Here is a 13,863-nt window from a genome sequence, read left to right as displayed (position 1 = left end):
ACTGGAGTTCTCATCAACACAAACAAGACTGTGTTTAATTTACCTCCAGAGAAAAACCAGACACTGTCTGGGCAATACCCAGAGCAAAGCTGGCAGCCATCTGTCTGCAGAATTTAGGCCTATCACCAGTTTACTGTGGATCAGGACAGTGGTGCTTCACCACAGACAGAACAGCCTGAGCCTCTGCTCATTTCCTGCTCTTCCCTTACTCATGGTTAGGATTTCTCTGCTTTTACATAAAACAGATTATTTTTAATTCACCATTGTCAGGAGACTGACATTATTGAGCTTTTCACCCACTCTGCATCTGTCACCTGTTTGTTTGGTAACTCCAGCCTAAACACACACCAGTAACAACTTGTACTTACAACTGCTCTTCCAGGCTCCTACTTCCTTTGTGATGAAATACAACAGCCTGGAGTTCAGCTGGGCTGTTACAGTTCCACACAATCAAGCAATAAAGGGCCCTGGCACTGGTGCAGATGCAGCAGCACCTCTGCTGTACACACACCTTTAGCAGGCAGCTCTGCACTCCCCACAAACACCCCTGCAGATCTCTACATGACCTAAAACACTGTCAGCATCAGAAACTCCCCTTCACTCAGTCCTCAACATCACAGATGCTGCTGATCCACCATAAAGTGCAGGAGCAAATTCTAGAAACTCTGATAGACAAATGCTCTACATTTTGCTTAAAGAGCAGCTTAAAAGCAAATTTCCCCAAGCAGTTTCTCACACTGGCTACTGGATTTCCCTCTAACTTTCAGTGGAGTTGTACTGGAATGGTCTGATTCTACTGTCAGTTCCCATTTCAGACCAGAAACCATTCTAACCACACTGACAGCTGTCTCTGCAACTCTTTTGAGAGAGCACCAGGATTGATGCCCCCCCTGTACCTCTGGCTTGCTCTACAATTTCAGTAACTCTTATCAGGCCTTGGCCTTTGTGCAAGAGCTCCCAGGTGAAGCATTCCTTACATCTCCCAGGAACTCCTGCAAGGCTAAGGTGGGAGCAGCACTGACAGCACCAGGAGCTCCTGCTGCCTTGACAAGGTGGGAGATGAGAGTGGGAACAATCAGTCATCCCCTGACAGCTTTGGAACATTCCATATCTGAATTCTGGCCCCAGTGAAATGGTATCACCCTCACACAAATTTCAGGCAATTTCAGTAGTTTCCAAAAAGGCATTAAAGATGAGTATTTCACTGGTCCTGGAGGGGAATTTTTTAATAGGGATACACTTGCATGCATAGATATCCATATGTGTGTGTGTTACCCTTGTACATCTGTCTATAATTGTATTTATATATGTGTGTGCACTGACTTGACACACTGTAATACAGTAAACATGGTACTATCTTAAATCTAGAATATTGCTGTTTATAACTGGTTAGTGATTAATAAAACATTTAAGTGCTTTTATCATTAAGTGCTGCTAAATGCTTTGGACATAAACTGTTGGCTGAGTCCAGTCCTAACCCTGGATCCAGCCACACTGAGACTCCTCCCTGGAGAGGAGTTGAGACTCAGCCAAGGGTCTCCCTCACCTCCCCCTCACTCTTGTCATTCAATCACCCTCAGTGGATTCTAACCTGATTTCCCTTTATATGCATCATCCATGCACTGAGAAGCAGCATAAACCTTGGCACCAAACTTGTTTGTGCTTCTGCAAATTTATACTAAAGCCCATTTTCACTGCACCTTTGACAGTGCTCTAAGTGACCCAAGCCACCCATTCCACAGCAGGGATACAAATTCCATGCACACCCAGACCAGGATCCAGCACCCAGCCCTTGTCAGAGGCACAGGAGCAGTGACGTGCTCTAACATTTGTCAGTTTGGGACCCAGCTCATTCAATACTTGGGTCTATGCTGGTTTGCTGATGCAGCCATAGCAATTACAGCATCAATACTCATTTTCCACAGCTCAGATTCACTTCCTCCCTGCAGACTTTGGTAAGGTTTTAGCCCTAAAAATCAAAAACATGACAGTAAAATTTCTTATGGTACCTCCCACTATACCAAGCACTACAGTTGAAGTGCATTTATATTACACTGCTCTCTTCCCCTCAAATCTACACCTGTGGGTTAGGAAAAATCTCAGATTATATATATTTAGTCACTTGGCTTTGTAGCTTGGCCTGATTACAGAGCTTATCCCTCCTGCCTGAATCCTCCTCCCTCGGAACTGGAGTTAACTCAGGATTTCCAAACTGGAAGTCTCAAGCAAGTTCTTTTCAAGAATGACCACACCACAGTTATTAAACTTCCTTGTCCTCAGACCTACACAGGGAGACAATTGTGACTAGAACATTCCTACAGTCTCGTGGATGCTCTTCCCAGTGCCCTGAGGCAGCAGCACTTGCAGAGACACCTTGCTACAGTACAGTTAGTGACACAATTTACCCTACTTAGGTAGCATCAGTCAAACACAGCCCTGTCAGTCTCAAATCATGCTGAAACAACACCAGGAAACGTGAGTTTCCTTTCACTGGCATGTACATTCACAGTGGCAGTTTCCACATCCACAGCAGTACATTTGCTATTGATCTTCAGCACAAACACCCACCTAAACAACACAGTCCTTGTCACCAGAGCACTGCACAGCTCAAGCACTGAAACTCTCAACTACTACCAGAGGGAGCAAACCTGAGTTTAAGCCCACAGTAACTGCAAAGTGGCAGGATCTATGGATTGTTAACTATGCTACAGGAAAAAGAAAAAGCAAGAGCTGTCCCCCATTTTACCATAAAATTGTTTCACTGTCATCTCACAAACTACTCCATTTACCCAGAACTACCACCAAGTAAAAGTCTGGGGCTTTTATGCCATCAGCAAGTAACAGCCTTCTCAGAACACACCACACTGCAAAACAAAAATGAGCACTGTCTTTTTACTCACAGCTTCATACTCACCTTCTAGTGACTCCAGGCCTACAAAAATATCTCCTTGCATTGCTTTTTTAAGCTTTACAAGCTTTGTTGCCTCTGACCTATACTATTAAAGACTACTGGAATACTCCTGCTACACTTCTGATGTTTTTTCCTATCACAGGCAATTATGTTTTTGCTCAAAAAACACCTTCCTATCAAGACAAATATGTACTACTGCTGATATTCTCCTCCTATACATTTAGTGACACTTCTGGCAATTTTTATGATGTTTTAATTGATGACACAGTTCCTGATGATGAGATAATTTTTCAGCAGAGTAAGGAGGACACTTGAATTGGTTTTCACAATGAAAATAAGTGTCCTACAGGCAAAGAGCTGTTGGAGATGAGATGTATGACAGTGCAAACCCTCCAGTGGTAATCCTAAGGTGAATCAAAAGCTGTTTTAAAAATCAGAGAATCACAGAATGGATTGGGTTGGAAAAGACCCCCAAGATCATCAAGTCCAACCCTTGGTCCAACCCCACTGTGATCACCAACCCATGGCACTCAGTGTCACACCCAGTCTCACCTTAAACACCTCCAGGGATGGGGAATCCACCCCCTCTCTGGGCAGCCCATTCCAATGTCTGAGCACTCTCTCTGCAAAGAACTTCTTCCTGATATCCAACCTGAACCTCCCCTGGCAGAGCTGAAGCACATGTCCTCTTATTCTACTGCTGATTGTCTGGGAGAAGAGACCAACCCCCATCTGGCCAGAACTTCCCTTCAGGCAGTTCCAGACAGTGCTGAGGTCACCTCTGAGCCTCCTCTTCTCCAGGCTGAACACCCCCAGCTCCCTCAGCCTCTCCCCACAGCACTTGTGCTCCAGTCCCTTCTCCAGCCTCGTTGCTCTTCTCTGGCCCCGCTCCAGCCCCTCAATCTCTTGCCTCAACTGAGGGGCCCAGAACTGAACACAACACTCAAGGTGTGGCCTCCCCAAGGCAGAGTCCAGGGGAAGGGTCACTGCCCTGGGCCTGCTGGCCATGCTAGTTTGGATCCAGGCCAGGATCCCATTGGCCTTCTTGGCCACCTGGGCACACTGGTGGCTCCTTTTGAGCTTCCTGTCCCTCAGTCCCCCCAGGTCCCTCTGCCTGGCTGCTCTCCAGCCACTCTGTGCCCAGCCTGGAGCGCTGCAGGGGGTTGGGGTGGCCAAAGGGCAGGACCTGCACTTGGCCTTGTTGAACTCCATCCCATTGTAATCAGCCCATCTCTCCAGTCTCTCCAGATCCAGAAATTCATATGCAATTTGTTTACTGGCAACCCCCCTGCAAACTGTAAATCCCCAAGCACTTCAATGCAAGTCACCTTTAACCAGCAGCTTGTCTCGCACAGACACCCTCCGGGTGGAGTCGGACGCTGGGTTGGCCGCACGGGGTCCCCTGACGCCATCGTCCCTCTTCAGCTTGCTGGCCAGCGTGAGCATCACTGCTGCCTCCACCTGCAGCACACAGGGAGCAAACCCATCACCAGACACCAGGCACTGCTGTGGAGCACGGAAACAACTCACAGGAGTTGAATAAGGAATGAACTACCAAGGTGTGTCGGGAATTAAAACTGTGGCATTTTGGTCTGTGTTTTTGCCATTGCCACCTGTGAAAAGGTTTATCCTTTTCCTGCCAAGTTCCAGGGAACAAAAGCTGAGAGTGAAGGCCTCGTCCTTGAAGAGAGAGTTTGCATAAACTACAGTTACTTGAGTCTCTTCTACTGGTTGGAGAGCTGATGGGGGGGAGCAAGGAGGAAGAGAGAGGAGAAAAAAAAAAGTGAGCGAGAGTGAGCAGCAGGGTCTGTGACCTCCTCCTGGTGGGGGTGGAGGCCTCATCTCCCTGGGCAGAGTCTCCAGGAGGCTCAAAGGGAAGGGTGAGATGGCTGGTGCTCTTGGCATTGGTAGTTTTTTCCCCCAAAAAAGCCAGCAGGGACACCTGCTGTGTGCCAATGCCTAGAGGATGTAGCCCCTGCCTTGGGGGAGTGTCCTGAGTTGGTAGGACGACCTTATGTGAGCAGCTCTGGTGACTGGGGTGCTTACACGTTTGGGCTTGGTGCTTTAGTCTCCCTCCTCTCTCCCTTCTCTTTGAGTTCCTGCTATTCAGTCACTCCTGTTCATAAAGATACTGTTTTCTGAACTCTCTACGGTGCTCAGCCTCACTTTCCCATCAGCTGTAGAACCCCCCTATCACACACGGTGTTCTCAAACACAAACAAGCTGCACCAGCTACAGGACTGAGACTCAAGGGGAGGACGGCCCAGAGTACCTGAACAATGATTTTGTTTGGGCTGTGAAAACTGAGAGAGCAGCAGCACGTTAGGCCAGGGGGAAGTTCAGTTTTGCAGCAGAAAGGTCAGGCTTCCATCAGTGCTTACAATCCCACTGCCCTGCTTGACATTGCTCCTTCAGAGGAACTGCTGTGCAAACACCCCTGCCAGGCACTCTGCTCCAGCCATCCCCACCCACAGCCCACAGGACAACACTCACAGCTGCTTTTCAGCTGGCCAAAAGATAGAAATAAAAAAGAGAAAGGGGAGGGATCACTGGGACAATGCTTTAATAGTAGGAAGTGAGCTCTGAGGCAGCTCCCAGGACACAGGAAAGGAAGTTCTGGCCAGGTGGGGGTTGGTCTCTTCTCCCAGGCACTCAGCAATAGGACAAGGGGGCACGATGGGCTCAAGCTCTGCCAGGGGACATTGAAGTTGGAGAGCAGAAAAAACTTCTTTGCAGAGAGAGTGCTCAGGCATTGGAATGGGCTGCCCAGAGAGGGGGTGGATTCCCCATCCCTGGAGGTTTTTCAGCTGAGCTTGGCCGTGGCACTGAGTGCCATGATCTGGTAAAGGGACTGGAGTTGGCCCAAGGGTTGGACTTGATGATCTCGGGGGTCTTTTCCAACCCAATCCATTCTATGATTCTAATGCTGACAAGATCCAAGCCCTTCAGGCCCCATCACCACTAAAATGGTAGGAGAAAACATTTATCCTTTAATCACATGAATTAATTCAACCAAATAAAAGGGGGGAAAAGCCTGCAAAAAGTCAGGATATAATCCCTTCTTGGGGGTTGAGAAGAATATAACAGGTAAGTGAGCAACCAGACCTTAAAAATGGGAGAACACCTCACAACAGTCCCTAACAGTGTGAAACTCTGGTGAGATCCATGGAAGGTCAAGAGCTCTGAGGCTGACAAAGAGGGGTGTGTGAACTTCAAAACATATTTAAAAACAAAAGTAAGTTCGGGGTAAATGTAAAATCCATCTGGCTCAACTGAAACGTGCCAAAGTTTATTTGTCCTGCTACCCCTAAAGAAAAAATAAGGAGACAACACAGTCTTTTTTTTCCTTGGAAAAGGGAAAAACAACAGCTGCTTTGAAAGGAAAAGGAAGTGGGGAGTAGGGCAGTCTGGGAAGTCGTGAACAGGGATCTAAATAAAAAAAAAAGAAAAAAAATCTGTAAATTGCAGGCATGCTCTCACTTCCAAAACCCCCCCACCTTTGAGGTGCCATTTCCAAATTAAGTCAACTTCCATGGGCATTAAATGCCTAAATACTTTTATAGCCTGTCCTAGAAAACCGGGAAACTCAAGAGAAGCCTGACCACTGTGGAAAAGAAATTACTCGCTTCAACACACCCCAAATTCCAACGGGGCACAGCAAGGAAGCTCCCAACAGCCCAAGGGAAGTTCCCGCACTGCAGACCCCGGGGAGGCAGCGCAGGGAGGGGGAGCTGCGCTTATTTACGGGGAAGGGCGTGAGAGCCCCGGGAATTCTCCAGCTCCCCCAGGAGCGGAGGCCCCTCGGCAGGCGCGGGGGGATCGCTGTGTTCCGAGGGTCGGCACAGCAGGGCCCGGGGGGGGTCGGCACAGCAGGGCCCGGGGGGGAGGTCGGCAGAGCAGCGCCCGGGGGGGAGGTCGGCAGAGCAGCGCCCGGGGGCGGGGGTCGGCAGAGCAGGGCCCGGAGGAGGGGGGGTCGGCAGAGCAGGGCCCGGGGGGGGGGGGGTCGGCAGAGCAGGGCCCGAGGGGGGGGGGTCGGCAGAGCAGGGCCCGGAGTGGGGGGGTCGGCAGAGCAGGGCCCGGAGTGGGGGGGTCGGCAGAGCAGCGCCCGGAGTGGGGGGGTCGGCAGAGCAGCGCCCGGAGTGGGGGGGTCGGCAGAGCAGCGCCCGGAGTGGGGGGGTCGGCAGAGCAGCGCCCGGAGTGGGGGGGTCGGCAGAGCAGCGCCCGGAGTGGGGGGGTCGGCAGAGCAGCGCCCGGGGGCGGGGGTCGGCAGAGCAGGGCCCGGAGTGGGGGGGTCGGCAGAGCAGGGCCCGGGGGGGAGGTCGGCAGAGCAGGGCCCGGAGGGGGGGGGGTCGGCAGAGCAGGGCCCGGAGGGGGGGGGTCGGCAGAGCAGGGCCCGGAGGGGGGGGGTCGGCAGAGCAGGGCCCGGAAGGGGGGGGTCGGCACGGCAGGGCCCAGAGGGGGGGGGGTCGGCACAGCAGGGCCCGGAGGAGGGTCGGCACAGCAGGGCCCGGAGGAGGGTCGGCACAGCAGGGCCCGGGGATCGGCAGAGCAGGGCCCGGAGGGAGGTCGGCAGAGCAGGGCCCGGAGGGGGGGGTCGGCACAGCAGGGCCCGGGGGGGATCGGCACGGCAGGGCCCGGGGGGGAGGTCGGCACGGCAGGGTCGGGCCGGGAGCGGTGGCAGCACCGGGAGGGGCCAGGCCCGAACTCGGAGGGCTCTGAGCGGAGGGGGGCGGCCCGCACGTACCTGAGCGCGGCGTCAGGGCCCGGCTGCCGCTGCCAACACCATCCCCGGCGCCGGCCCGGGCAGGAGCAGCGGCTCCTTCGGGCTCTTTCTTCCTCCTCTCCTTCCTCCTCCTCCCCTCCCTCCTCGAGGGGGGATCTCGCGAGAGCGCGGGTGGGGCTGGGCAGTGCGCCCGCGGGGCTCTCGCGAGATGTGGCGATGGCGCGCGCTGCCCGCTCTCGGCCGGGAGGGCGGCGCCATCTTGGGCTGGCAGAGACCCCTCAGGTGGCGCCGCCATGGCCAGATCTCCCTCAGGGCCGCCACAGACCCCTCAGGCGACGCCGCCATGGCCAGACCTCCCTCAGGGCCGCCACAGACCCCTCAGGCGGCCCCGACATGGCCGGATCTCCCTCAGGGCCGCCACAGACCCCTCAGGCGGCGCCGCCATGGCCAGATCTCCCTCAGGGCCGCCACAGACCCCTCAGGCGGCGCCGCCATGGCCGGACCCCCCTCAGAGCCACAGCACCCGGGGCCTCGCAGTGCCCGAGGGGAGCTGAGGTCTTCAAGCTAAGCTGTCTGTCCGCAGGATGGATTTTCTCACTTTTGGTTAACAGAATCTCAAATAGGTTGGAAAAGGCCTCTGCTATCGTTGATCCAACCCATGGCAACCAGATCCGTGGCCAGCCTTTCCTCAAACACCTCCAGGGATGGGAACTCCAACACCTCCCTGGGCAGCCCGTTTAATAAATTGCATTATCTTACTATCCCCTTTAGAGCCTGAATTAAGAAACAATCAAATCCAGTAGAACAGAACAAAATTCTTCCTTTTATTCAGCACTGGGAATATGGGGGATAATTCCACCAAAGACATGTCAACAAGATGTTTGTGTTTCCAGGTTTATATTCTTAGTTACAACTGAAACCCCTCCCCAAAGTCAAGCAGTTTAGTTTGGGTGACTTTTAACAGATCTAATGGGCTGTTCTTACCTCTGCAGCTCCTTTTAACTGAATAATATTACAGCTTCAGGCCTCCAACCTAGACAGGTTTTCTGATTTATTTCATACAGCTTTAATCTAAACAAGGTTTTGGTTTATTTCTTAAAGTTCATTTTACAGCTGCAGGGTTAAATTCCTCTTTGTCTAAAGCTCTGCATGGTTAAGATAACTGGCAAACTAAGGTACAAGCTAAAATAAAACAATTATATAAAATATGAAGTTAGCAAAGGTCTGATTAAAAACTTAGTGAAGACCATTATGATGTTATGGAGAAGGGGTAAAGTCCTTGAGGGGTCCCTGTATGAAGCTGTGAAAAGGGGGGTGGTTCAGATGCAACATAAATCAATATAAGTTACACTGAGCCTGTAGCAAACAGCAACACACCCAGACAGGATTAAAACAACAATTGTCAGGGCAACTCCAGGCCTGCCAGCCTGACCTCGGTGCCTGGCAGGGTTATGGAGCAGATCATCCTGAGTGCAATCACACGGCACCTTCAGGGTGGACAAGGGATCAGACCCAGCCAGCAGGGGTTTAGGAGGGGCAGGTCCTGTCTGACCAACCTGATCTCCTTTTCTGATCAGGTGACCCACGTGTTGGATGAGGGGAAGGCTGTGGATGTGTCTGCCTGGACTTCAGCAAGGCCTTTGACACTGTCTCCCATAATCACAGATCACAGGCTATTCTGAGTTGGAAAGGACCCACAAGGATCATCGAGTCCAACTCTCAAGTCAATGGCCCACAGAAGGGATTGAACCCATGACCTTGGCATTATTACAGCCAAGTTTTAACCAATATACTCCTGGAAAAGCTGGTAGCCCATGGCTTGGACAGATGTACCCTCTGCTGGGTCAGGAGCTGGCTGGAGGGCCCAGAGGGTGCTGGTGAACGGGGCTGTGTCCAGCTGGTCACCAGTGGTGTCCCCAGGGGTCAGTGTTCGGTCCAGTCCTGTTTAACATCTTTAGTGATGATTTAGATGAGGGGATTGAGTCCATCCTCAGCAAATTTACTGCTGACACCAAGCTGGGAGGGAGTGTCGACCTGCTGGAAGGCAGGAGGGCTCTGCAGAGGGATCTGGAGAGACTGGAGAGATGGGCTGATTGCAATGGGATGGAGTTCAACAAGGCCAAGTGCAGGTCCTGCCATTTGGCCACCAGAATCAATTGGGTTGGAAAATACCTCCGAGATCATCAAGTCCAACCCTTGGGCCAACTCCAGTCCCTTTACCAGATCATGGCACTCAGTGCCACGGCCAAGCTCAGCTGAAAAACCTCCAGGGATGGGGAATCCACCCCCTCTCTGGGCAGCCCATTCCAATGCCTGAGCACTCTCTCTGCAAACAAGTTTTTTCTACTCTCCAACTTCAATTTCCCCTGGCAGAGCTTGAGCCCATCGTGCCCCCTTGTCCTATTGCTGAGTGCCTGGGAGAAGAGACCAACCCCCACCTGGCCAGAACTTCCCTTCAGGCAGTTCCAGACAGTGCCGAGGTCACCTCTGAGCCTCCTCTTCTCCAGGCTAAACACCCCCAGTTCCCTCAGCCTCTCCCCACAGCACTTGTGCTCCAGTCCCTTCTCCAGCCTCGTTGCTCTTCTCTGGCCCCGCTCCAGCCCCTCAATCTCTTGCCTCAACTGAGGGGCCCAGAACTGAACACAACACTCAAGGTGTGGCCTCCCCAAGGCAGAGTCCAGGGGAAGGGTCACTGCCCTGGGCCTGCTGGCCATGCTAGTTTGGATCCAGGCCAGGATCCCCTTGGCCTTCTTGGCCACCTGGCCACACTGGTGGCTCCTCTTGAGCTTCCTGTCCCTCAGTCCCCCCAGGTCCCTCTGCCTGGCTGCTCTCCAGCCACTCTGTGCCCAGCCTGGAGCGCTGCAGGGGGTTGGGGTGGCCAAAGGGCAGGACCTGCACTTGGCCTTGTTGAACTTCATCCCAAAGAAGGACTGCTGTTCCTGGGAGTGATTTCTGCCCTCACCTTCTGCTCGGGGAATAGAGCTGAGATGCTCCTGCTGTTCAGGAATGGGGCTGATTCCCTTCCCTGGAGCAGCTGTGCCGTAGCCCTGCGCCTCCCTCCCAGGTGCAGTGGCATCACACGCCGTGTCACAGCAGCTGGGTTTCACAATGCCTTGATAGATACCTTAATGAGAGCAGGATAATCTAAATACATCTATTTTGGGGGATGAATAAACACCATCTTCTCTCCTTAGGCTTTTCTTTCCAGATCCATGTATTGTTTGGCTATCACAGTACAGCACTTTAAGCCAGTAATGTTCTAAAATCTGTTGCCTGAAAAGTCTGTAAAAAAGACTCCAGCCCATTTTGGTAGGGGATAAGAGAGCAGTGGCTTTAATGAGCACCCAGGAACACATCAACAAGCTCTAATTTCCATGGCTTTTATAATATGATCTATCCAATCATTGCACATCTCCAGTTCAACTTTTTCCCACCCCTCAGGATTTGAGTCGGGGGTTGGTGAGACCTCCTCTTCATCAGTTCTCCTCTTCCTCAGACTTCTGGAGTTTTTCCAGTGTTCTGACTTCTGGGTCACTCTGCCCTGTGTTTATGTCTCCTTTTGATATTCAACTTTCTGCTTTAAAAAAATACTAAACAGCTAAAGGAATTTGAGCTTACTGTTTTGGGATGGGGTAGCGATAGAAAGACATTAAACTCAAGCTGCTAGAGATATTAACACACTAGATCCACTTTGCTACAGCTACTGTGTTCCTAAAATCTATAAAATGTGAAAATTAAAAATCAAATCCCCTTCCTGCATCAAAACAACCTCCCCTGCCTGATGTTGGCTGTACATAGGCTCCATAGGGAGGGATTTCTTACAAGGCTTCACAACTGAGGGGTGAACTTGTGAGCAGGGCCAGGGAAGGGGTCCCAAGGCAGGCGTTGGTGTTATCTGCCTTTTCCTGGGAGTCCATGGACACACAGGCAAAGCCTTGCAGCAGCCTAATTTTTGAGGGATCAGCTGTACCTCGCTGTAACCAAACCCAGGAATCCATGTGCCATTCCAGATACACCTCTGGGGCTTTTCCTGCCTGTCTGTCCTGTTGGTCCAGGGGCATTTCCCTCCTGATGGGTTTTCATTGCCTCGGGTGCTGCTCCTGCCATCAGGTGGCAGCAAATGGGGCATGGCCAGGTGATAAAATCTATTAAAGCTGCCCTAAGCACCCAACACTCAGGCATTTTTCCCTCCCTGTCCTCAAACCAAATGGAATGAGGTTTCATTTGGACAATGTCCTTGTACGGATGTGCATGCCATACCTGACCTGTTGTATTACAGCAAAGTGTAGTAAAAACATGATGACAGCTTGTGTGTTTATAGTATCTATTTTATTTTTCATATTAAATGCCTTGTAAGAAAATAATTTATACAGAAAAATACGCATAAAATACTCTGTAATAAATAGCAGGTAAAGAAATAGATTTCCTTAAAAACATTTTGAAAACCATAAAAACAAAGATATCTCATAAATATGTTCATTCCTGTTCTTTCAGGAGGGTATTCTTTACCTCCTCCTGAGCCACTTATAACTACATAATAAACCTTAATAATTTAAGAGACTGTGAAAAAAAAACCTGTTCCCTGAGCTCAAAACAGTAAGAAAAAGGCTTAAATAGGGAGCAGAGTGCAGTGATGCAATGGAAGTTGTTTTTCCCGACCCTTGGGGCATCCCTCGGGGCCGGTGAGGCTTGGCGGGGTCTAAGCGCACTTCTCCTGCAGGGCAGCGCAGTTCAGGTCGCCCAGCACTTCGAAGAGGTGGCGGATGGCATAGTCCCGCAGGCAGCTGGAGGAGTCCTGCGGCGGGAGAAAGGGAGGGTTAGTGTGGGGCTCACTCTTCATCGAGGTAAGGTAGATTAGCGGCAATCGAGGAGGCAGAGACAACTCAGGCAGCAGTTAGATCAGAATAGACCGAGGATAAAGGACTTTATTCTTAGTTACAACTTCACTTTTTTTGTACTTTCTCCCACACTGTGTCATCCCATAATGGGTCAGTCAGCTCAGCCAAGCATATATGGAAGCATTCTACAGGCTAAAAGGTCTCCTGCATTCTGCAGGTGCTTTCGTCCCCTTTAAGGGCGCACTGCAAACTGCTTTCATTCAAGAATACACTCTGACCTGCTTCATATCAATTCCTCAAACATTAGGGGGTCCGCAGACCTGCTGAGTTAGCCCCCACGGGTTAGCACTGCAGTTGGGGAGCAGCCGTGCGGGCGCTGACACCCCGAAACCCCCTGGCCCCGCTGACCTGCGTTACTGTTCCCATGGCCACCTGCAGGTTGTGCAGCCACTGCCTCAGTTCCTCGGAGGGCTGATGCGAAGGAGACACCTGCAAGGAAAGCGGCTGGGTAAGGACCAGTGATGCCCCGCGGCGCTGCCACAGCACCGGGGCCGCTGAGCTGGCACGGGGCAGGGGCGCTTGGGGGGCACTCACGCAGCCCTGCAGATCCTTCCGGGCTGTGCTGAGGACGTGCAGGAGCCGCTGGCGCGTCTTGGCGAAGCTGGGGCGAGCGGGGAGCTGCAGCATGGCGATGGTGAAGTTCAGCTCGGCTTCCACCAGCAACACTCGGTCAGGCACCTGTGGGCAGCAGCGTCCTGCTTAGGCACCCAAAGCACCAGAGCTGGAGGATGGGGGTCTGGAAGACCTGGTTGGGGTGCGGGTGGGGGTGGGACTGGCTGACAGGAGAGGTGTACCCTCTTGTCACAGCATCACCTCGCTCTTACCGACAGGTGTGCCGATGTCCAGTTCCGATCCAAGAGCGAGGTGTTGCAGTTGCGGTTCAGCCGCCTGTTGCTGCGCTGCGGGCACAAACCAAGAGAGAGGACTGAAATACTGTCACTGTGACTTCTGGCGATGTTGTGCAAGCCCGGCCAGCCATTTGGGCTTTGAAAACAGGACAAAGTTTGGCCCAGCATCGTTCATGTCCCCAAACTCCCTCGGAAAACAACCTCTTTCTCCCCAAACTGCTGCAAAAAACATCCACCTTATCGCTCAGGTCTCGAATTCAGCATCTCCTCTGGCTTGCCCCCCATCAGCCCACAGCCCCCATTGCCAGCAATACTTACAAACGCCTTTTGCATCTCCTCCACAGCATGCCTCTCTTGGAATATGACTTGCTTGTACCTGAACAGGCTGCAGCCCTTCCCTGGGGTTCCTTCATGGGGAAAGGCAGCCCCCAGGCTGACCACCAGCACCAGCACAGGCAGTGGGGTGAGGCGGAGACACAGCAT

General features: G+C 52.2%; 3 protein-coding genes across 3 annotated transcripts in view; all 3 read right to left on the bottom strand.

The window, feature by feature from the left end:
• Positions 1–7,804, bottom strand: part of UBE2F (ubiquitin conjugating enzyme E2 F (putative)) — an 83,720-nt gene extending 75,916 nt beyond the window's left edge. Inside the window, exons 1-2 of the mRNA XM_071562444.1 lie at positions 7,656–7,804; positions 4,240–4,372 (exon numbers count right to left, since the gene is read on the bottom strand). Coding sequence (XP_071418545.1) covers positions 4,240–4,357 — 118 coding nt within the window. The 5' untranslated portion in view covers positions 4,358–4,372; positions 7,656–7,804. The remainder of the gene's footprint in view (positions 1–4,239; positions 4,373–7,655) is intronic.
• On the bottom strand, positions 6,649–7,929 carry LOC139675371 (basic proline-rich protein-like). Its single transcript, XM_071562986.1, has one exon. It carries the CDS (start codon positions 7,927–7,929, stop codon positions 6,649–6,651), a length of 1,281 nt encoding a protein of 426 aa, XP_071419087.1.
• A 4,404-nt stretch (positions 7,930–12,333) lies between these two features.
• Positions 12,334–13,863, bottom strand: LOC139675370 (interferon lambda-3-like). Its single transcript, XM_071562985.1, has 4 exons — positions 13,699–13,863; positions 13,357–13,431; positions 12,881–13,210; positions 12,334–12,429 (listed from the first exon to the last, which is right to left on the bottom strand). The coding sequence occupies exons 1-4, from the start codon at positions 13,861–13,863 to the stop codon at positions 12,334–12,336; spliced, it is 666 nt and encodes a 221-aa protein (XP_071419086.1).

The sequence above is a fragment of the Pithys albifrons genome, chromosome 8 (genome assembly GCF_047495875.1).
Source record: "Pithys albifrons albifrons isolate INPA30051 chromosome 8, PitAlb_v1, whole genome shotgun sequence".
Lineage (NCBI taxonomy): Eukaryota > Metazoa > Chordata > Aves > Passeriformes > Thamnophilidae > Pithys > Pithys albifrons.
This window is presented reverse-complemented; position numbering and strand designations above follow the sequence as displayed.